Raw genomic sequence first — 21,119 nt, forward strand, 5'->3', positions numbered from 1 at the left:
ACAGGATTGGATCTCATTGCACATGAACATGACAGCGTTAATCTACGAGACTGCAGCAAAAAAAAACAATCTCTCTGATCCACAGAAACGGAGGCCTCCCAGAATCCCCCAAAGTTAAAAAAAACATTCTAGTGGATTTCACATCTAAACCAGTGTTTGATATGCCTTAATTTTCTTCCATTGTTGATTTTTGCTGTGTAGATAATATTAGACTTCTATAAATCATGTATAGATCATTTTTGGCATAACATCTGCATTTGACGCAGAGTGAGAACGGTTTTAATTGTATTATTCATCTTAACTTACACATTCTATAACTGTGAATGCGCAGCTAAGGGAAAGAACAGAAAATTGTGGGAGGGGGCCCTTGGAGTTACACGGCACCGCGGCCCTTCGAAGTCATAATCCGTCCCTGCCTGCCTCCGGGAAACCACCACCAGCTCCTTGGTTTTTTGGGGGTTGAGCAAAAGATGGTTCTCCTTACACCAGTGTGTCAGACTGTATACCTCCTCTCTGTAGGCCGACTCGTTGTTGTTAGTGATCAGTCCTATCACTGTCGTGTCATTGGCGAATTTAACAATGACATAGAGATGTGTGTGGCAATGCAGTCGTGTGCATATAGAGAGAAGAGGAGTGGGCTTAGGACAAATCCCTGGGGAGCACCGGTGTTGAGATTCGGTGGGGAGGAAGTGTTGTTTCCTATTCTGACAACTTGACGTCTGTCTGACAGGAAGTACAGAATACAATCACACATGGAATTTAAACCAGGGGCCTGGAGCTTCAATCCAAGTTTGGTCGGCACTATGGTATTGAATGCTGTAGTCTACAAACAGCATTCTTACATATGTGCTCTTGTCTCTGATGAGCTTCTTAAAACGCTTGCTGAAGATATGTGTTTAGGCTACCTTGCTGCTTTAAAATAAGGAACTCGAAACTCAAAAAATGTACAAATAAGCCTAAACTTCGAACCAAACACAACCAACCATACAAATGTTTTAACATATTAATGATCAGTTATTCAAAGAAACAGCCGTAAACGCACTCAACACATGGCATGGTATTCAATAGTGCTATTATTCAAACAGACATGCTTTGAGTCTTATGGATGTTGTGCATTACACCGCAACTGAGGAAGTTTAGAAATAGAAATAGAAACAGCGAAAACAAGAAATGAGTGTGAAGACATTGTTAGGGGCCTGTTGCTCATGATGTAGATGACAACGAAACATCAACTTTATGAATAAACACATGACTTCTGCATTAGTGCAATGCTCTACCTTCATCACTTTTGATTTTGTGATCTGAGGTTGCTGTTTTATGCCCAGGGTGCAAATTAAAGTGAAAGAGAAACCCATGAGAGAGAGGATAGTGGCCATCTGGGACCTTACTTCATAACCGTGATTACAAGAGTAATCAGAAACCTGTTCACTTCTGTGCAGTAAGTATTATGAGCAAACAAATGATGGAGCAAATAAAGGACGGAACAGGATTGGATCTCATTGCACATGAACATGACAGCGTTAATCTACGAGACTGCAGCAAAAAAAAACAATCTCTCTGATCCACAGAAACGGAGGCCTCCCAGAATCCCCCAAAGTTAAAAAAAACATTCTAGTGGATTTCACATCTAAACCAGACTATATCAGCAGTTTGCCTGTGAGGATGTCATTGTTGACATCAGGTGTGTTTAAGACACTGTAGCTCCTTTGAGCTCTTGTTTAATGGAGTTATGGTTAATTCGGATAGTCCTGAACACTTTGCATATTTGTGCGTCTTTCTTCTCTGCTTGCATCACACTGTAATTTAGAGGAAGGGGCTTTGAATTCGGAGAACAGAAGAAAACCACACGGTTTGACCTCACTGGCAGTTCTAACATGGTTAAACCGTCAGAGTTTCTGCAAAGTGGTAAAAGACGGCACAACAAAACTCATTAATATAACATAAATCAGGCTTCATATACTGTATGATAGCGCAATTAGCTATTGCATTTGAAAAAAATAGATGAATAATGTTGCATGTTACAATTTTACATCATTATGTGTAATGTCATCTCTGTTGCTAAATGTAGGTCAGGACCGTAGTTCTGTAAGTTTGGTTTTTGTGGCGGCCTGACCTTCCTAGACTTCAACATAAAGACAACAAACACACATATATCTTTATAAAGAAAAGATATGCATGGAGACTTGTAAGGGGTTGCAGACAGACAAACAATAATGACAAAAAAGCTCTTTTAAGTAACACTTTTAGTAAGGTTAACATTAATGCATTACCAATGAACAACACTTCTACAGCATTTTTTATGAATTTTAGCATACTGATACATTACTGATAACGTTGTATCTGTTAAGACTTGGCTAGTTAAATTAACTCACGAGAAGAATTATGTTGGCAATATTGATAAAGATTAATAAACTTTATAGAACTACGGAAAATATGAGTGTTTATGTTCGGGTGTTTTTATGCTAGAGATCCCCCTGAATTTTGGACTCTAGAGTCCACTTTATCCACCCATCCAACCTCCTCATCCACCTCCCCTAAAGGATCTTACATCATCTTAATTATTTATTAGATGAAATAAAAACCCTGAAATGTTTAGTAATATCAAAAGTGAGCTCAAGAAGGCACAAATGGGGGGTGATGGTGTTTATCCTCTTTATCTCTTGGGCGGGGCTTGCGTGATGTGCACAATTGAACGCGCTGTCGCACGCACTTGATTTAATATCTTTTACGTTTTTGTTAAATGTGTTTTTCTATCGGGACAACACGAATGGACTCTGATGCGGAAATGATTTGTGTTCGTGTCTTTGGTGCGTTTAATATACTGTGAGATCTTTCTTGGATTCACCATCACGTGAAGTTAATTAATTTTTTGGTGAGAATGTTGAGGAATCTGACTCTTTACAGAGCAACTTCATTTGGCCTCTTGTTATTGGTCTTAAATGGTAAGTGTATGCTATATTGTTTTTGAGGCACTTCTTTGGTCCTTTAAATCACCTGGACATGTTTTAACGAGGATGTCGCATAATTAATGGAATGCTACGGTACCAGAGGTGTCAAGTAACTAATGGCTTTCAAAAGCTCACCGTCTAATTTAAAAAAGTATTTTGCGGTAAAATGAAATGTTGTTATTATCAGTCGATTACTTTTGCGAGCTGTCTTTCTGTATACAGAGTGTCGAAGTGAAAAATCAACACCAAACAGCTGTTTTGGTACTTAAAATAGTGCGTTTGTATCATTTTGAATTAAGTGTAACAGGTGGTTTGTAACTTATGCAGAAAACCCCGAGTTAAGAAGTTGAGACGTCTATGTGATGCTTAATATTATCTATATACAGAGACTATAGGCCATTCCTCGATTTATTGGCCTAAAACTACACAAATGGCTGATCTAGTCGAAGTCTCTACTGAATCATACATTTAAATGTATAAATACCGCAATATGAAGCGTTTGCAGATACCTTTTATTACATGAGGATTAATGCGGACAAACGCTGTACGAATGACGTTATGCGCCATCTGGTGGCTGTGTATGGTAGTCTCTTGAGGCCACCTTATTCTTTACTGTTCGTGTTCAATTATTGTTTGATGAATTATTGCCGATTACAATCATATTTAAAGTATTCCTAACATAAACTATTCTAGGGTTGCCATTTTTTTAATGCCATGTTATTTGACATTAGCATAAGATATTTGTACAAAGCATTAACCTGTTTTATTCAATATTTTTTAGGTGACTTAAACAAATACACATTTGGACTGATATTTCCAAAATTGCCAGTCAGAATTTGGTAATTATAATAGTTTGGTTTTGTGTTGCTGAGTGAAAAAGATCTATTTTCAGCAAAAAGTTTCCTGTTTTTAATCATTTAACATTTAATTAGTTACAGGTTAAAGACTATTTTGGGGGGATTGGGGTTGGGCGAGGGTGCATCATCCTTCTTTTTTGTCCTGGGCTGATCACATGCCTGATGAAACACATGTTAATGCTCAGTAGTACACTGTAGTTTAATGTATTTGCATTGTACAAAAATGCGTTCATTTTCAATGGGCATATATTCGGCTGAAACAGGTAGCCTAGTGAAACCCAAATTTTTCAACATTAACATTTTAATATAACATTATAGTCATTATGGCCTGTTGTGCACAATAGGCCCCTGTGGCGCGTCCTAAGCATTTGTCCTTAATGGTATTTTTTTCCTTACATTACTTTTACTTTTATACTTTAAGTAGTTTGGAAACCAATACTTTTACACTTTTGCTTGAGTAAAAAGCTTGAGTTGATACTTCAACCTCTACAGAAGTCTTTTTAAACAATCAATACTTCTACTTGAGTAATGAATGTGACTGTACCTATAAGGCATACGTTGTATGGTCTTCTTTGTTTAATATGCTACACAATGACACGCAAATCGAAAAAGTTTTTCAAATTTCTTTGTTCTGAAGAACACTGAGAAATATATTTGGAAGAATGCTTATACCCGGCCAGATTTGCCTCCTGTTGACTCTATAGAAGGAATAAATACAATGTTTGTTAAAAGTGCCCCAGAACTGTTTGTTTGCTCTCCTACATTCTTCAAAAAGTCTTATTTTGTGTTCAACAGAACACAATGAAGTATTTTATCACTTCTAAGCTAGGAGTCAATGGGGGAAAGATTTGTTTGGTTATACGCATTCTTCCAAATATCTTTCTCTGTGTTCATCAGAACAAATAAATGTATATAGAATTGGAACAACTCAAAGGTGAGTAAATGATGACAGATTTTTTTATTTTGGGGTGAAGTATCACTTTTTTAGACTATAACTCAAAAAATAGATTAACAAGTGCACAACAATTTTCTCAGTGTCAACCGTTGTAAACACAACTTTAATAATTAAATAGCTGCTCCTTTAATGAACGTAATTCCATAATAAGCCCATCCTATTAGGATGCAACTAAGGCTTTCCCGCTCACATAAACTAATGCAGATGTCTGCTAAAGATCTGATAAAGGTGTAAAAAAGTGCAGTTTCTTCCATTCTATAGCATAAACATCTTATAAACATCTTCTAGATGTCTAAATGGCATCTGACAGCGAACATCTCAGAGACGTATTACAGATGAGGAAACAATAAAAAAATGCATCTTGCACACATCAAGTAGACGTCTCCAAGATGTATTTGTGCTATCAGGGAAGATTAAGTGTTAAGAAAATGTCTCATCTTTTTATTTCGGCCTATTTAAGAGAGCTGGAGAGGCCACCGTCAAAATGGGAACAGAGAATGATAATGATAAACTAACAGCATCACATAGACATATATAAATAAATACAAATGTACTCATTAACATTCTTTTAAATGTTAAGTAAATGAAGTAAAATATGAGATGCCATGAGTGTACCTTTAATCGTGTACATATTTAAATGGCCATTAAATATAAAGCAACGTAATGAAAATACAGCCTCCATAAAGTTGGAAATTACATTTATGGCAATGTTAAATGAGCAGCAACTGTTTGATGCCTGTTGTTGGATGGGTTTTTAACAGTTGCTGCAAGATTTTTGAAATTGAGATGGGTGTGAGAAGGCAGGGGTTACAGAGATATTGACAATGGCAATATGTGAACACATAATGAAGTATTAGATTAAGCACGCTGCACATCATTAGGAAATGTAATCCAAACCCCAGACATTTTCATAAATGCTGATTTCCGGCCGACTGAAATAGGGGAGATGTCTGGTATATTAAAGGAGATATGGTCATCCTAAAGTCATTAATAAAATATACAAAGATTTGTGAAAGAATATTTTTTTTTAATAATGCAAGGCAAACATTGAAACAAAATATAGAATATTTAGATGTTTAAATAATAGTTTTAATATCATGTAAATCATGAATGTGCCGTATGGTGTCATGTTGCTTTGAATGCACAGTTTCAGGTTTAATATTGGCCAATTCAGAGGCTGAAGGTGCCATTTTGGGTTGACAATATTGTAATCCTTTAGCTCAAGTTCCACTTCAACAGTTCAACTTAACAATCAGTCAGTTAGACTTTCCTTTTGGCTTCTTTATAAAATCTCCTAATCGTAGGCAGGTCCTACTTTTAATAATGAGGTTTTGAATTCATGTCAAAGTTAAAGATTATGCATGAGAGCATCTCTCTAAGTTTTATACACACTGGAATTGAAAACTGTTTATAACTGTGTTTCAGGTGTGTTTGGTGTTGATGCAGATGAAGTGAAGTCAGTGTCAGTGATGGAGGGAGATTCTGTCACTCTACACACTCATCTTACTCACATACAGAGAGACGATCTGATACTGTGGACGTTTGGACCTCAAGAGACTCGTATAGCAGAGATCCATACACAAAGGGTTAATATGTATAAGAGTAATGAGATATTTGGAGGCAGACTGAAGTTGGACAGTCAGTCTGGATCTCTCACCATCACAAACATCAGAATCACAGACTCTGGACTTTATAAACTAGTGATCATCAGTAACACAGGAACTTCATTCAAGAGATTCAATGTTACCGTCTATGGTGAGTTTAATATCACTATCTCTTTCAAAGTTAAAACGATTTAGAAATCAATCCGACTAATACAGTTTTGAACCCTCCCCTTATATTTAATCTGCTGCAAATTGAGCATATTTATAAATGCATAGTTTTTATGAAAAGTCTTACTAAATAAGAGTTAAAGAGAATAATGACCTTTACGAATTGTTAAACAATTCCATTTTCATTTATTTTTATGAGAACTGACAGTGCATCACACATTGAGAATATTAAACAGACTGCAACACTCTCATTTACCGCAATGATCTATTTATATAGTTTATTTTGATCAAGTTATTGTTTTAATCAATGTTTGGACAGATTACTTTGTAGATATGATTAAGTCATTTTCTGTGTATTTAGGGTTTGGGATTTTCTGTTGGGATAACTCACATTTATTCCCTAATGTTCAGCTCATCTGCCTGTTCCTGTCATCATCAGAGACTCTTCACAATGTTCTTCATCATCAGAAAGATCTTCAGTGTCAAAATGTGTGTTGTTGTGTTCAGTGATGAATGTGACACATGTGAGTCTCTCCTGGTACAAAGGAAACAGTTTATTGTCCAGCATCAGTGTGTCTGATCTCAACATCAGACTCTCTCTACCTCTGGAGGTGGAATATCAGGATACAAACACATACAGATGTGTGGTCAACAATCCCATCACAAACCACACACAACATCTTAACATCACTCAACTCTGTGGGTCATGTCCAGGTGATGTCAATGACTTGATTTCTATATCATATTATATAATTATTAAAATATGGAATACATATTTCTAATGATTATGATATTTATAAAAAACGTTACTGCGCGTGCGTGCGTGTGTTTGTCGACTGCCCTTAACTTTCGACACACATTAGCAAACAAGAGAAGAACCGTTACTTGACCAATTTGTCTCTCCAATATTTTTTAATTGGACTGCGATACCAATCTCAACCACTAGATGTCAACCATACGGTTTCTATAAATACAACAAAACTACAGGACCAATTCAACAAATTGTAAATTATCATTCAACCAAATGAAAATAAATTAACTAAACTATAAATACAGTAGTTATACAGTAGTTATATTATTAGACACTAGCCAGACAGATAAACAAACAGAGACTGGAAGTTTACTGCAGTCCTGGCACGCTTGTCCAATGAAACCATCTATAACTTGTTCTACATTACTTGTATTCATTAATTTATTAATTTACACTACTAGTATAGATCTTCTGTTCAGTAAAAAAGTGACAATGAGGGTAAATATTTATGCATTTAAATTATTGTACTTTTTTGCATGTTTATATTTTAGATTCTTACCGCACACATATCATTTTGGCAGTAATTATATCTGCAGTTCTGGCTGTACTTGTACTAGCTGTTATCTACATTCTCTGCAAGAAACGCACAAGAGTTCAGTTAGAAGGCAAGTCATAATTTGTCATTAATAGTCTGTCCATGGCATTTGTAGTCTTTTAATGTTTCCCTGACCTCATTGTTTAGCTGTTCCTTGTTACCCTTAACTGTAGTGTGTTTGTAGTGTTTATCATTGTCATTTGTCCACGTCAACGTATTGTTCGTACCCAAACCAAGTTTAGATTATTTTTCTATGTTTGCGTTTTAATAAAATGCACATTGATTTAATAACAATATACTGTAGCTTGCTGAAATTTTAATTTTGTCTGCTGTGTAACAGAAAATCTAGATTTTTTGCTGATCATTTTGGTGTTTGGTGTGGGAATGATTAAGACAGTATTCTTTTCTTTTACTGTTGACTTTAGGCAAATTTGAACCACATGAACATACAGTGGAAACATCAGAAGTGGAGGTGCATTACAGACAAAATCCACAAAAAAAGATACAAGTTTTGTGACATTGTTGCCAAATTTAGCTCATCCACAACATCATTTCAACTTCTGTCTGTGTGTGTGTGTGTGTGTTTTACAGAGATTGTGTGAATCAGAAGCTATATACTACAGCGTGATTATATACTCCAGCGTGTCGACATGGTTCAGTCAGCTGTGACCAACAAGCTCCAGTATCTCAATTCAAGAAAACACTGGATTGTGCAGAAGTGTTTGTTCTTGAATGTATTTTCTTTAGGTCCTCTGTTTTATTCCATTCCATTTTCTACCGCTTATCCGAACTACCTCGGGTCACAGGGAGCCTGGGCCTATCTCAGGAGTCATCGGGCATCAAGGCAGGATACACCCTGGATGGAGTGCCAACCCATCGCAGGGCACACACACTCACTCATTCACTCACGCACTCACACCCTACGGACAATTTTTCCAGAGATGCCAATCAACCTACCATGCATGTCTTTGGACCAGGGGAGGAAACCAGAGTACCCGGAGGAAACCCCCGAGGCACGGGGAGAACATGCAAACTCCACACACACAAGTCGGAAGCGCGAATCGAACCCCCAACCCTGGAGGTGTGAGGCGAACGTGCTAAGCCACCGTGCCCCTCCTCTGTTTTATCATTTATAATATTTTGATCCTGAGGAGAACATGCTTGTACAGTAAAGCCACACTCATGCTCTTGTGGTATACACACATGCATCCACATTGTAATGTGTATTTGTAAATATTTATGTTTTATTAATTAGCAATTTTTGCAAACATTGATGTAATATCGAGTAAGTTAATGTTTTTTAATGTGTTTGGTATCAAATAACTTAACTGTATGACATATTGCTTGTTGCTCCCTAACTCTTTGGATAAAAGCGTCTGCTAAATGACTAAATCTAAATGTAAACCATGGAGAAATATCGAAATTTGTAATGTGTTGATTGTGAATCTCAAATGTATTTCAGTATAAAAGGGCTTAAACTTGAATTCACGTTAATAAGAAAAGTGTATATTTGATACAATGGTTATTTTTGTCACATGACTTGGGATTGTATTTCAGGTCATATTGATCTAAAAATTGATAAATAGGTAAATAGTTTATTTTTTTACATTTATGCTCAAACAGAAAACAAATTGGTGGACTAAAGATACTTTTTAATGTGTTGCTGCACAAGGAAGAGAGTTATGGACAGTGTGCTTTGTTGAAGAAGGGACGGGTTTAAATACAAACTTTGTTTTTCATATAAACAAGTAGACTAAGAATGACTATTCTTGTTATTTTAAGAATATGCAAATGTTAAGAATGAAACAGATGAACTGGAAGAGAACTGATTTTACGACTGAACTTAATTAATAAACAGACGCTGCCAACCGCATCTGAGGAAAGCAAACCGTTTCTTGTATATATTTCTCCTGAAATTTCAGGTTTTAATCTGCCTACGAGGTCTACAGACGGGACCCGTAACACTCTTCTGCATCTGCTGATAACATGACTCATTGTTATCCATGTCCCTTCTTTTATTCTTTGGAAATCTTTTCTGTTCTCCATATCTTTTCATTATTTTATTGCAACATGTTTACTGCATGTCTAGAATGTAATTGCAAATGTTTCCCCTTGATGAAGGAAACTGTAACTGTTCAAAGGAGTCCGCAGTGTTTTCTTTTCAATAAAATGTGCGAGAAATGATCAATGCCATCATCTGTCCATATATGTGAATGGTTTCAAAGTGGTGATGAAGACTAAATTGTTAAAGTATCTTTTACAAATCACAGAAAGAGTTTATATATATAGTGTCATTACAAATGTATATTTTGTGTTGCACAGAAGAAATGAGTCACAATAAAAGAAGAGTAGGCCTAAGTTATGACCTTCAATTTAAAAGATGTGTAAATACTGGAGAAACAGCACAGCCTGTTGCTGAAAGGCTGGAACTATCCATTAATAACCCATCAGCATTCTTATGTAAACCAAGATATATTCACAACAAAGATGAATGTGTCAAAACAACATTTTTACATTAATCTCATAAAATATTTGTTGTCTTCTTAACATCAACACATTTAATCGGCTGTGTTGTCATTTTTCTCTGTTTTACAATCCTTTAACTTCAATGGTGAGATCATTACGTGACACTGGAGGTTGAAGTGCTGTTTACTGTAAACACTTTACTGTCTATTTGTTCCTGCTCAAAACCCACATATTTGTATGTTGTGAAAACACTGCATCTAAGCTATTGTATACAGTATAGGCCGTTGACTCTTGCACGAACAGTAAGAAGTGTTAAACTGACAGTAGGCTACAGCCCTTCTGCCTAGACATCCATTTTAATGGCTGTGTTTGGTCATCCGATATGACTGTTAAAATAATGAGCCACAGTTGAGAAAAAGAGCTGGTAGTGGCCATGTGTGAACCGTTTTAAACACAACCCTGTACCGACAGTTAATCATTAATTGATCAAGTGTATAAAATATAACGTTACCTTCTTTCAAGAACAGCTTGTGACATTAAAACATGCAGGCAGGTAGTCAGTTTATAACAAAAGGACTTTGCATTGCATACATGCTATAGGCTAGCAGCTGGTTTTCTTTTGTCTGATGTGCTGCTGCAGATTTGTATCTGAACAGGAAGTGGTGGACTGAGCTGCTTCAGCCATCATGACCTCATTAGGTTTATGACTTTAAATGTACAATTTGTAAATGTACAATATTTTAGATGTCTCGGTTAAAAACAACCCATTATTTTGATGAGTGTGATGCTTTTTTGTATAAATCCCAGACCTATACAACCTATAATGTATAGGCATATACTGTTGTAGTTCTGCAAAAAAATAATTATCTGAAAAACAAAGTCCACACCGACAGGAACATTCCACTCTCACATCTTTCTTCTACGCCAGCATCAGAGACCAAAGTTATCTTTGCTTTGTGTTAGGTCGTGGGCTTCAATAACATTGGTTTGTCTATAGCAGAGGGGAAAATAAAAGAAGGGGGCTTTGAGTTTAGAGAATCGCTGGAAACCACATTTATAGTGAGAATGTAAAATAATATATTGTTTTAACGAGTTAGATTGGTGGCGAGGACAGTCTGCATCACATATTTTAACTGCAAACATTGGGTATTAAATACATGGGTAAAAAAGCTATTTTGAATTACAGAAAGCAAAATATGCTCATGGATAATGTTGCTTGCGTGCCAGTCTTACCTCAATACCATATCTGTTGATCTAGGTCATGTATGCTACAGTGAGTAGGTTCTGTAAGAAAAATTGTGGTTTAAATTAGCACATCATGTCTGACCACAAGTGTACAGGTGCTTTTGATCCCCTCACCTTCTTACTGTCCTAAAGCCTAACACGTTTTATAGAGTTACAAGCTTTTTGGTTACAAACATCTATGCATGCAAAAATAATAACAACAATGATATTAACAAATAATTTAAAATGATATATTAAATTGTTGAAATTTGCAAGACGTTGTGAGATCACAATGTATACACAAAAGAAACAATTCATGCACGGACTGAATTTTGGCATTCTCCATCAATAATAAAATTCAGATTTTGTTTAAGACTTGTGTATATATTCTTTACTTTATATGTATGCTATAAATATTATCATTATTATTTAGCCTGGTATTAACCTAATAATATTGCTCTCGTTAGACTGTTTATATTTATTCATTAGACCTGGGAGCGAAGGGCGGGACCTCCTGTGTGTGCGTGTTCCGGTGATGCTCTGTGCTGTCTTGTGGCTCCATTTAGATTAAATGTGTTATTTGGTCTGAAATTGCCTCTTTCCGCAAAGACATAGTTAAATCTCTCTCTGATTCACCATCATGTGGGATTATATAATCTTTTGATCAGAATGTTGAGGAATAGCATTTGCGAAACAACCTTATTTTATTGGTTATTTTTTATATTCGTCACGAACGGTAAGTCTCTATATATTTAGGCCTATAAATGTGTGCCGTCACCTTTTTGTTAATTCCTTCTTTTGCAGAATGACAATAAATTCGGTTGTTTGCCGTTAGAGACGCTTCTGCTTTCATTATCGACACGTTACTTTCATTCCCGTCCGGTCACAGTGTATTATGACCTTTAATATGTTCTTGACTAATGTGAAATGTAACGTTTTGCTGTGTCGTGAATAAAAGAATCTGTGCCTTTCTTTGCGTTTATTAAGTTAATTTAAACCGTTAAGCACAAAATTAACCTCTTATTACTGCACAAATTTTGTTACGTTTACTAGTAAAGTTACAGTATCTGTTGCTTTGTAGCTTTTAGTTAATAGCCTTATAACAAATCTGCTATTTAATTGTTGTTTCAGGTGTGTTTGGTGTTGATGGAGATGAAGTGAAGTCAGTGTCAGTGATGGAGGGAGATTCTGTCACTCTACACACTAATCTTACTCACATCCAGAGACAAGATCAGATACTGTGGATGTTTGGACCTCGAATAGCTGAAATATATAAAGAAACGATTGACATGTTTGATAGCAGGAAGACATTTGGAGACAGACTGAAGCTAAATAATCAGACTGGATCTCTCAACATCACAAACATCAGAACGGAACATACTGGACTTTATAAACTACAAATCCGTAGTTACAGAGGAGATTCAGACAAGATATTCAACGTCACTGTCTATGGTGAGTTTATTATATATAATTCTCTTGAAAACTTGAATCCAGATATGAATATTCCCAGTCTACTTATATACATCATATTGTTTTCCAGCTCGTCTGCCTGTTCCTGTCATCACTCGTGTAAGCAACTCTTCAAACTGTTCTTCATCATCAGAAAGATCTTCAGTCTCAAAATGTGTGTTGTTGTGTTCAGTCATGAATGTGACACATGTGAGTCTCTCCTGGTACAAAGGAAACAGTTTATTGTCCAGCATCAGTGTGTCTGATCTCAACATCAGACTCTCTCTACCTCTGGAGGTGGAATATCAGGATACAAACACATACAGATGTGTCATCAACAATCCCATCACAAACCACACACAACATCTAGACATCAATGATCTCTGTCAGCCATGTTCAGGTAAGCAAATCAATGTCTAATCAACTCTGTACCATTCAATTTCATGTAAAGGTTAAATGTTTTATGCAAAAGGCGAAATAGAATATATATTTCAAAAGCAAGTCTTTACTGATTTAACAATTATATATTATATATTTTAACAATTTAACAATTATATATTTTTATTTTAGCCCATTCATCAAAGGCAATCTATGCAACTATTATTTTCGTATGTATGATTATACTCGCCGCTGGGTTGCTCTTATTGTACAGGAAGCGCAAACAAGCATCTAAAAAAGGCAAGTGTCAGCTTCTGCTACTATAGCGAGCAGAAATTTAGGAAAGTTTTTACATTCAGCTCTTATGATTGGATTATGATATGAATTATTGAGGGGAAGTTTTTTTTACACAAAGGTTTTGAACCATATGACCATGCTGGGGTCAAAAAAGAAGAGGAAGAGGTACAATATGCTGAGACAGTGTTTTGCAGACAAAATGAACAAAAGACGGTAAGACATTTATTTAACACCACATGTATTTTTACATCAACCTAAGAAAGTAAGCGTCTGGCAAACAAAACAAGAGTAGACTATTAAAACCCCTGTGCAATAGACATTGTCTTCTGCTTTCTCTTTACTATTATATCTTAAATTCTATGTAAGTTTAATAAATAGTGATAATTTTTTTGCATTCTTACAGGCAGCTAATGGTACAGATGAAACTATATATTCCAGTGTCATATGAGACACCAATCGTGCGAACAGCTCTCATCCTTATGTCATTTTACTGAGTCCGTCTGCTTTAAGACTCCAAGCGGGAAAAAAAAAGAAAACATCTTTGTAGCTATGGTTTTGGGTTATGTTTTTGGTTTATGTAGTCTTGTCTCTTATTTTGATAGTCGTTGTTCTTGTCTTATGGTCATTGCAGTTCTTTCATGTGTCTTGTTCTGATTGTTTTTTGTCATTAGGTGTTTCTTGTTTAGTCATTTAGTCTTGTGCTTTATACATAACTGATGAAAAAAGAAACTGGTCTGATATGACAAATACCAGCTTTGTTCTGAATAAAGACATCGGTTGGTTTTTGCCTGGCAAATATACTGGTTTGCATATGCAGTCAGTACAAAAACAAGTTCTAACTCAAACCAAACCACTGATATACTACATGTGCTCAAAGTTGAATGATAACAGGTGACAAGCACCTTCATTGCTGTCTAATTTTTTTCCTTTATTAATTATTTATATTATTGAGCTGTCTGCGCATGCCTTGTTTATTGTGTAAACTATTCAAACAAATAAACCTCTTGTTTTGACAACAGACCGACTCATAATGCTCTTCGTTCTGGTATAAATATAATGATGTTTAAACCTTTTTGTTCTGTAGTTAATCAGCAATTTCATTGCACATACACTGTGTACTGCATCTGCATGTTTTAATATTCAAGGTTATCAAAAAACATGTTTATAAGACAACACTGTTGAATGTTTGGATAAGGGCTTTCGCTAATGGATTCTAAAGTGCAATTCCCTGCTGAATATCAAGTTACAGCATCTTTAGTATATAACAAAGACCATAAAGCAAATGGATGTAGGATAGTAAAGACAACTGATGGTTGGTGCGTTGCTTGCTTTTGAAGTTTATTCATTACCATTATGTTCATTTAATTGAAATAATGACCAAGCACCAAAAAAAATGTCTTCGTTTTGAAATACTGTGATCATAAAGCGAAAGTAAAACAAACTGGATTTACAGCTTCGGCTTTGTTGTGGCTCTTTGACCAGATGGATGTCCATTTAAATATGTGCTGCTTCAGAAAGCTTTACATATAGCCATCACCACCACCTAGTGGGAGTTAAAAAGATTACATTGACAGTGTTTTTAATGCAACATTATGTATAAAAACATACACGAAGATGAAGACATTCATTTCTCATGATGCAATATGATACAATGAGAATAAAACAAATAGTGAAATAAACTAGACATTTGGAATAAAGAACAGTAAATAATTTTTAGCAAGACACCTTTATTCATTTTAAATGTGTTTGTGATGTCCACGAAATTATCAAATAAAGGCCACCTTCAGCTCTAGTATTGGAAAATAAGTTCTTAAATTGTGTGGCATTATGTTTACAGATAAAGTGTAAAAAAATGTATGCATTAAACAGGTGTTTTTATTTTTGGCTCTTGTTTAGATCTGAAGTAATAAACGAGTAGAGCCGTAGCAGTCACACCCACCAGAGCATAAACCAATGAGGGAGTCAATCTCTTCGAATGACTGTGTAACTCCACAGAGCCTGTGGAAATAAAATAAATGTTATACATTATACATAAATATCACATAAGAAAATACGATTGTTTGATGTTTCTGATAATAAACAGACAAGTCAAACTATCATACCTGAACACAGCTGACAGACATCATTGAGGTTGAGATGTTGTGTGTGGTTTGTGATGGGATTGTTCACCACACATCTGTATGTGTTTGTATCCTGATATTCCACCTCCAGAGGTAGAGAGAGTCTGATGTTGAGATCAGACACACTGATGCTGGACAATAAACTGTTTCCTTTGTACCAGGAGAGACTCACATGTGTCACATTCATCACTGAACACAACAACACACATTTTTCTAATGATGAAGAACATTGTGAAGAGTTTCTGATGATGACAGGAACGGGCAGACGAGCTGGAAAACAATATGATGTAAATAAGTAGTATGGAATCTTTTTAATCTGGATTCATGTTTTTAAGAGAATTATATATAATAAACTCACCATAGACAGTGACGTTGAATATCTTGTCTGAATCTCCTCTGTAACTACGGATTTGTAGTTTATAAAGTCCAGTATGTTCCGTTCTGATGTTTGTGATGGTGAGAGATCCAGTCTGATTATTCAGCTTCAGTCTGTCTCCAAATGTCTTCCTGCTATCAAACATGTCAATAATTTCCTTATAGATTTCTGCTATACGAGGTCCAAACATCCACAGTATCTGATCTTGTCTCTGTATGTGAGTAAGATGAGTGTGTAGAGTGACAGAATCTCCCTCCATCACTGACACCGACTTTACCTCATCTCCATTAACACCAAACACACCTGAAACAACAATTAGTTTTATAGACTGTAGTCAAGTTTATTAACTAATAATTACGGTTCCATCAGTTCAGAAACTTAACAGGCACTTTAAAATTAAGTTAATTAAACCTTACAATAACAGAAACACGTACATCAAAGAATAATAAATGATAATATCTTACCTTTTTTTATCGTAACAATCCAGATTAAACAGCACAAAAGCATTTTTAAATCGCTCGTGTCTCTGTGGTTGTAGTTCTCATACTCAAACAGTTCTCATGTGGTGAAGAGTCAGCAAATGGCAGTTGTCCTCAGTACTAATATGAGGAAGTTATCATCAGAATTAAGCATTTGTTATGATATGATATGATATTATATAGGATATAAAAAAATATGTCAGAATTAAGGCCAGAATTCTTCAACATCAAAAAAAATCATATTCTGGTTATTGTAAAAATGAAGCCTGATACATGCTTTTAGATGTTGATTTTTAACAACTACACAAGAAGACCCCCTGTCCACACACACAAAACCCACTGGCATATAGAGGAAGTAACATCAAAGAGTTTTCTGCTGTCGTTGCTAAGCAATAAACGTTGGTTTTGTGGGCTAGGGAACATTTTTGAGAATTAAGTGTGTGAAAGGCCAGAAAAACACTACCCTTTGGAGTTTTTATATCTGACAAACCTTAATCTCTAGTTGGTTTTCATGTGTAAAACATACGCTAAAGTAATTGTTTGAACACAGTGTTTCACACCACTTGTCTCAGGTACCCACAACTTCCGTCTGATCTCTGATATGTGTAATGGGTCACTGTTAAAGAACATGAATATGGCACAATGTATTTACAGCAATCTCACATCTATAAAGTACAATAAAAAAAAATACACTGCACTTTTTGTTTCTATGTAGTGGTTTTTATTAATGTGATCTGTGTGGTCAAACTTCAAGGCATCCAATTGTTTCCCCACCTGCATAGTAGGTTTATTACAACCAAATACACATAGAAACGCTGCTAAAAGAGAAAATACAACAGATCACCTTAATGGACCTTTCCTGGTTAAAGCTTAAGGAAAGAACAGCATATTCACATTAGCATATTCCTCGTATTTGTCATGAACTGCTATGATAAACACAGGATGAAGAACCAAATCGATCTTTATTTGAGACATAATCCAAAATTGTAATCCACATAACAGGCATCCAATCCAATCTAACAGGTAATTGGGAGGGGGGAGAGCCCTCTAGTGGGACAAACGGGGCACTCCAGCAGACGTGTGTTATATAATTAAACATTATAATATTGTCAAGAAATCAGACTTCACAGATTCTGACATGCGCAAAAAGTTAATCCCAAACGATTTAATGAGACTTTGCTTGTTCAACTTCTGCTCAGAACTCACAGTTAATAAAGACTTTACCAGCATTTCTTAAGGGATCCCCCTAATGCACACTTTACAAAAACATAGTTTGTGAAAAAACATTTACTGTGGACAAGGTCTTTATCATGTCATGATGGCTGAAGCAGCAGCTCTAGCTGTAAGTGATCTCCACCTGACGCAAGTCTGCAGCACATCAAACAAGAAACGACTAAATGCAGTCAGCATGCAAAGTACTTTTGCATGAACTGATCATCACTTGTATGTGCAAACTTGCATTTTTATAATATGACATTAAAAGCAGACGTCTCAGAGACGTATTGCAGATGAGCAAAAAATGTCTTGCAGAACACAATGGAAAAAGATGTCTGCCAGATGTAGGCTATATGTGTGCAGGAGCCAATAATAATTGAGTTAAAATAAGATTATCGATAATGTTTAGAAACTTTCCAACTGTGGTTTGTCATGTTTTTATATCCTACCTCAGCTCTTCGGCTTCTCAGTTTCATTATATCTGTTGACCAATCAAACCAATCTGTTAAATGTTATTTAAGGACAGCAAGGCTTCACACTCTAAATGGGAAACAAATACACTTAATAGAAGTGTACTCAAGTGCTGCAAAAATGTTTGTACAGGTGGTGACATAATGTGGCTTTGTTTGACTGTCTTACTGGAGCCTATAAACTTTATAGGCTATAACATACATTCCGTTTGTTAAAAAAAATGCCATTATTCTGTATTCTAATATGCCGTTATCAGACTTTTCGGTTGTTGACAAGGCTGATCGGCACACAACATCAATGTTGACAACCAATCAGCATCCCAGAAGTCATGCACAAGCGAGTGCTTCCGCCCTCTAGGCGAAGTCAAGAGGACTGGGATGCGGATGGACGCAATTTAAAGATTTATTCAAGTCCGTAAGCAAGCCAACCTGGGCCCTGTCCCAAATGGTGCACTTCATGTTTACCTCGATGGGGTCTTCGACGAAGCCCGAATTGATGCAGCCTGAACTGAAGAAGATTTAGAATGTCGTGAAAAAGTCAATATTTTTGTCACTCATTTCAGAAAGTGAAACCCATATATTATATAGATTCATTTATCATAGAGTGAAATATTTCAAGACTTTCTGTCTCAAAAGTTTTTTGATGAGGGAGTACAGATAACAAACCCAAAATTCAGTGTCTTAGAAAATTTGAATGACAAGTATCACGAGAGCGCTTTGAAACCTAGGCTATCGAAACCTAGGCCTTACTCTCGCGACACTTGGTGGCAAGCACTCATCGACCTGCGATACGCCGCTTAAAATAAGTTTAAAAGGGTGTGTATAGCTACACGTCTGTAAGAGAGAAAGTTTCAAAAGTGACGATTAGTTAGGGAGAACGTGACGCTGAGAAAGTGGATAAATGAGAGATACCTCAGTAAAAAAAAAGAGAGAGCCATAGAGAAAGAGACCTCAGTAGCACATCACGTGACACTGGATGTTGAAGTGCTGTAAGAAGTTTAAAAAAGGGGGGTGTGACTGACAGCTACAAGTCTGTAAGAGCGAATCTGGGCATCGAAAGTTAAAAAAATCACGATTAGCTGGTGAGAACGTGATGCTGAGAAAGTTGACAAATGAGAGATACCTCAGTAAAAAAAGATAGAGAACACCTCAGCAGCCCATCACGTGCCACTGGAGGTTGAAGTGCGGTTTACTGTGATCACTTTAAGCTGTGGGTCATGTTCAGGTACAAGTCTACTTACAAAATGACTCTCTTTTTTAATTAAATCTCATGTAAAAGTTAATATTTTATGCATCATTGCATTCTTGATGTAACAGCATTTTGAATTTTAGACAATTTCTCGACAATCCATACAGCAATTGTTTTAGGAGTAGTGGCATTACTCCTAAAGCTGCTATGTTCTTACTGTACAGGAAAAGCAAACAAGCATCTAAAAAAGGCAAGTGTCACTGCAGCTACTTTGTATTTGAAATCTAATGCTTGTAGATTAAGCTCTTATGATATATGTGACTTATTGAGATGGAGGTGTCGTGTTTTGTTTACATGCAGTGGAGGACACATGATTTGGAGACAAAATGAACAACGGTAAGATTGTCACTAAACATTAAAAAAAGTTTATTGATGTGTTTTATTAAATAAAGATGTATTTTTTTGCATTCTTACAGAAAGCTAAAGATACAGGGGAATTTATATGTTACACCTTCGTCGTCATCTGCTTTAAGCTGTGGACTATCAGAAGAACAAATATATTTTGTAACTGGGTGTTTGGTGGAAGAACCAGTTAGTTTAGAAAATGAAAAAGACAGAATTTGTCTGGGAAATCGCCTTCCTATTAAGACTGCTGGTGGAAATATGCCTCTTCATTTTTGTTTTTTTGGGACACTTTTATTTGCCTAATTCTGTCTTTGTGTATAAACATAAGTATTTCAATTCCCTGTTTACTCTGTGTTGAAACAAGAAATAAACAACTTGTTTTGACCTCAGAGTAACTCTTGTTACACAAAGTAACGTGTTCTTTATTCTGTTTTTTTTTTGTGGTACAATTCATGATGTGTAACCAGCGATTTCATTGCACATATACTGTAGCTATAGTTTCTCATATACAAGGTCATCCAAAAATCCTAGTTTATCCAGATAAGGAGTGTATATACATACATCTGCTCGATTAACCGTAAATATACACTCACCTAAAGGATTATTAGGAACACCATACTAATACTGTGTCTGCCCCCTTTTGCCTTCAGAACTGCCTTAATTCTACGTGGCATTGATTCAACAAGGTGCTGAAAGCATTCTTTAGAAATGTTGGCCCATATTGATAGGAAAGCATCTTGCAGTTGATGGAGATTTGTGGGATGCACGAAGCTCCCGTTCCACCACATCCCAAAGATGCTCTATTGGGTTGAGATCTGGTGACTGTGGGGGCCATTGTAGTACAGTGAACTCATTGTCATGTTCAAGAAACCAATTTGAAATGATTCGAGCTTTGTAACATGGTGCATTATCATGCTGGAAGTAGCCATAAAGGGATGGACATGGTCAGAAACAATGCTTAGGTAGGCCGTGGCTTTTAAACGATGCCCAATTGGCACTAAGGGGCCTAAAGTGTGCCAAAAAACATCCCCAAACACCATTACACCACCACCATAATTGCATTAAAGAGAAATTGAACAGGTGTTCCTAATAATCCTTTAGGTGAGTGTATATAATGTGTTTTCTGCACAACTTGAGAGTGATGTACGGTAAAATGCTGCTGCGTCCGAAAGC

At 36.1% G+C, this 21,119-nt stretch overlaps 3 protein-coding genes across 4 annotated transcripts; 2 read left to right on the plus strand and 1 right to left on the minus strand.

Annotated features, from left to right (window-relative positions):
* The first annotated feature begins 2,768 nt into the window (after positions 1-2,768).
* Positions 2,769-7,999, plus strand: LOC130430564 (natural killer cell receptor 2B4-like). Its single transcript, XM_056759706.1, has 4 exons — positions 2,769-2,942; positions 6,186-6,515; positions 6,944-7,246; positions 7,835-7,999. The coding sequence occupies exons 1-4, from the start codon at positions 2,879-2,881 to the stop codon at positions 7,957-7,959; spliced, it is 822 nt and encodes a 273-aa protein (XP_056615684.1). The 5' UTR covers positions 2,769-2,878; the 3' UTR covers positions 7,960-7,999.
* Positions 8,000-12,080: 4,081 nt separating this feature from the next.
* Positions 12,081-14,700, plus strand: LOC130430239 (SLAM family member 9-like). Its single transcript, XM_056759273.1, has 6 exons — positions 12,081-12,304; positions 12,700-13,020; positions 13,109-13,417; positions 13,588-13,695; positions 13,811-13,905; positions 14,096-14,700. Exons 1-6 carry the CDS (start codon positions 12,238-12,240, stop codon positions 14,138-14,140), a joined length of 945 nt encoding a protein of 314 aa, XP_056615251.1. The 5' UTR covers positions 12,081-12,237; the 3' UTR covers positions 14,141-14,700.
* An 8-nt stretch (positions 14,701-14,708) lies between these two features.
* LOC130430240 (natural killer cell receptor 2B4-like) lies at positions 14,709-16,759 on the minus strand. Of its 2 annotated transcripts, XM_056759276.1 has the most exons (5): positions 16,653-16,759; positions 16,171-16,491; positions 15,795-16,082; positions 15,632-15,690; positions 14,709-15,235 (listed from the first exon to the last, which is right to left on the minus strand). In XM_056759276.1, the coding sequence occupies exons 1-5, from the start codon at positions 16,693-16,695 to the stop codon at positions 15,203-15,205; spliced, it is 744 nt and encodes a 247-aa protein (XP_056615254.1). In that variant the 5' UTR covers positions 16,696-16,759; the 3' UTR covers positions 14,709-15,202. The 2 variants fall into 2 exon arrangements, with proteins under 2 accessions (XP_056615254.1, XP_056615252.1); XM_056759274.1 differs by having other exon boundaries at positions 14,709-15,690.
* Positions 16,760-21,119: the final 4,360 nt, after the last annotated feature.

This window comes from Triplophysa dalaica, chromosome 10 (genome assembly GCF_015846415.1).
Source record: "Triplophysa dalaica isolate WHDGS20190420 chromosome 10, ASM1584641v1, whole genome shotgun sequence".
Lineage (NCBI taxonomy): Eukaryota > Metazoa > Chordata > Actinopteri > Cypriniformes > Nemacheilidae > Triplophysa > Triplophysa dalaica.

What these genes read in the sequence shown, in the direction of transcription:
- LOC130430564 (XM_056759706.1), top strand. Translation starts at nt 2,879, where the DNA reads ATGTTGAGGAATCTGACTCTTTACAGAGCAACTTCATTTGGCCTCTTG. An exon ending in ATTCAATGTTACCGTCTATG is followed by an intron (nt 6,516 to 6,943) that starts GTGAGTTTAATA and finishes CCTAATGTTCAG; the next exon opens with CTCATCTGCCTGTTCCTGTC. An exon ending in ACTCTGTGGGTCATGTCCAG is followed by an intron (nt 7,247 to 7,834) that starts GTGATGTCAATG and finishes TTTATATTTTAG; the next exon opens with ATTCTTACCGCACACATATC.
- LOC130430239 (XM_056759273.1), top strand. Translation starts at nt 12,238, where the DNA reads ATGTTGAGGAATAGCATTTGCGAAACAACCTTATTTTATTGGTTATTT. An exon ending in TCTCTGTCAGCCATGTTCAG is followed by an intron (nt 13,418 to 13,587) that starts GTAAGCAAATCA and finishes TTTTTATTTTAG; the next exon opens with CCCATTCATCAAAGGCAATC. An exon ending in GACAAAATGAACAAAAGACG is followed by an intron (nt 13,906 to 14,095) that starts GTAAGACATTTA and finishes GCATTCTTACAG; the next exon opens with GCAGCTAATGGTACAGATGA.
- LOC130430240 (XM_056759274.1), bottom strand. Translation starts at nt 16,695, where the DNA reads ATGCTTTTGTGCTGTTTAATCTGGATTGTTACGATAAAAAAAG. An exon ending in GATTGTTACGATAAAAAAAG is followed by an intron (nt 16,492 to 16,652) that starts GTAAGATATTAT and finishes TTGTTGTTTCAG; the next exon opens with GTGTGTTTGGTGTTAATGGA. An exon ending in TGTCTGTCAGCTGTGTTCAG is followed by an intron (nt 15,691 to 15,794) that starts GTATGATAGTTT and finishes TTATTTCCACAG; the next exon opens with GCTCTGTGGAGTTACACAGT.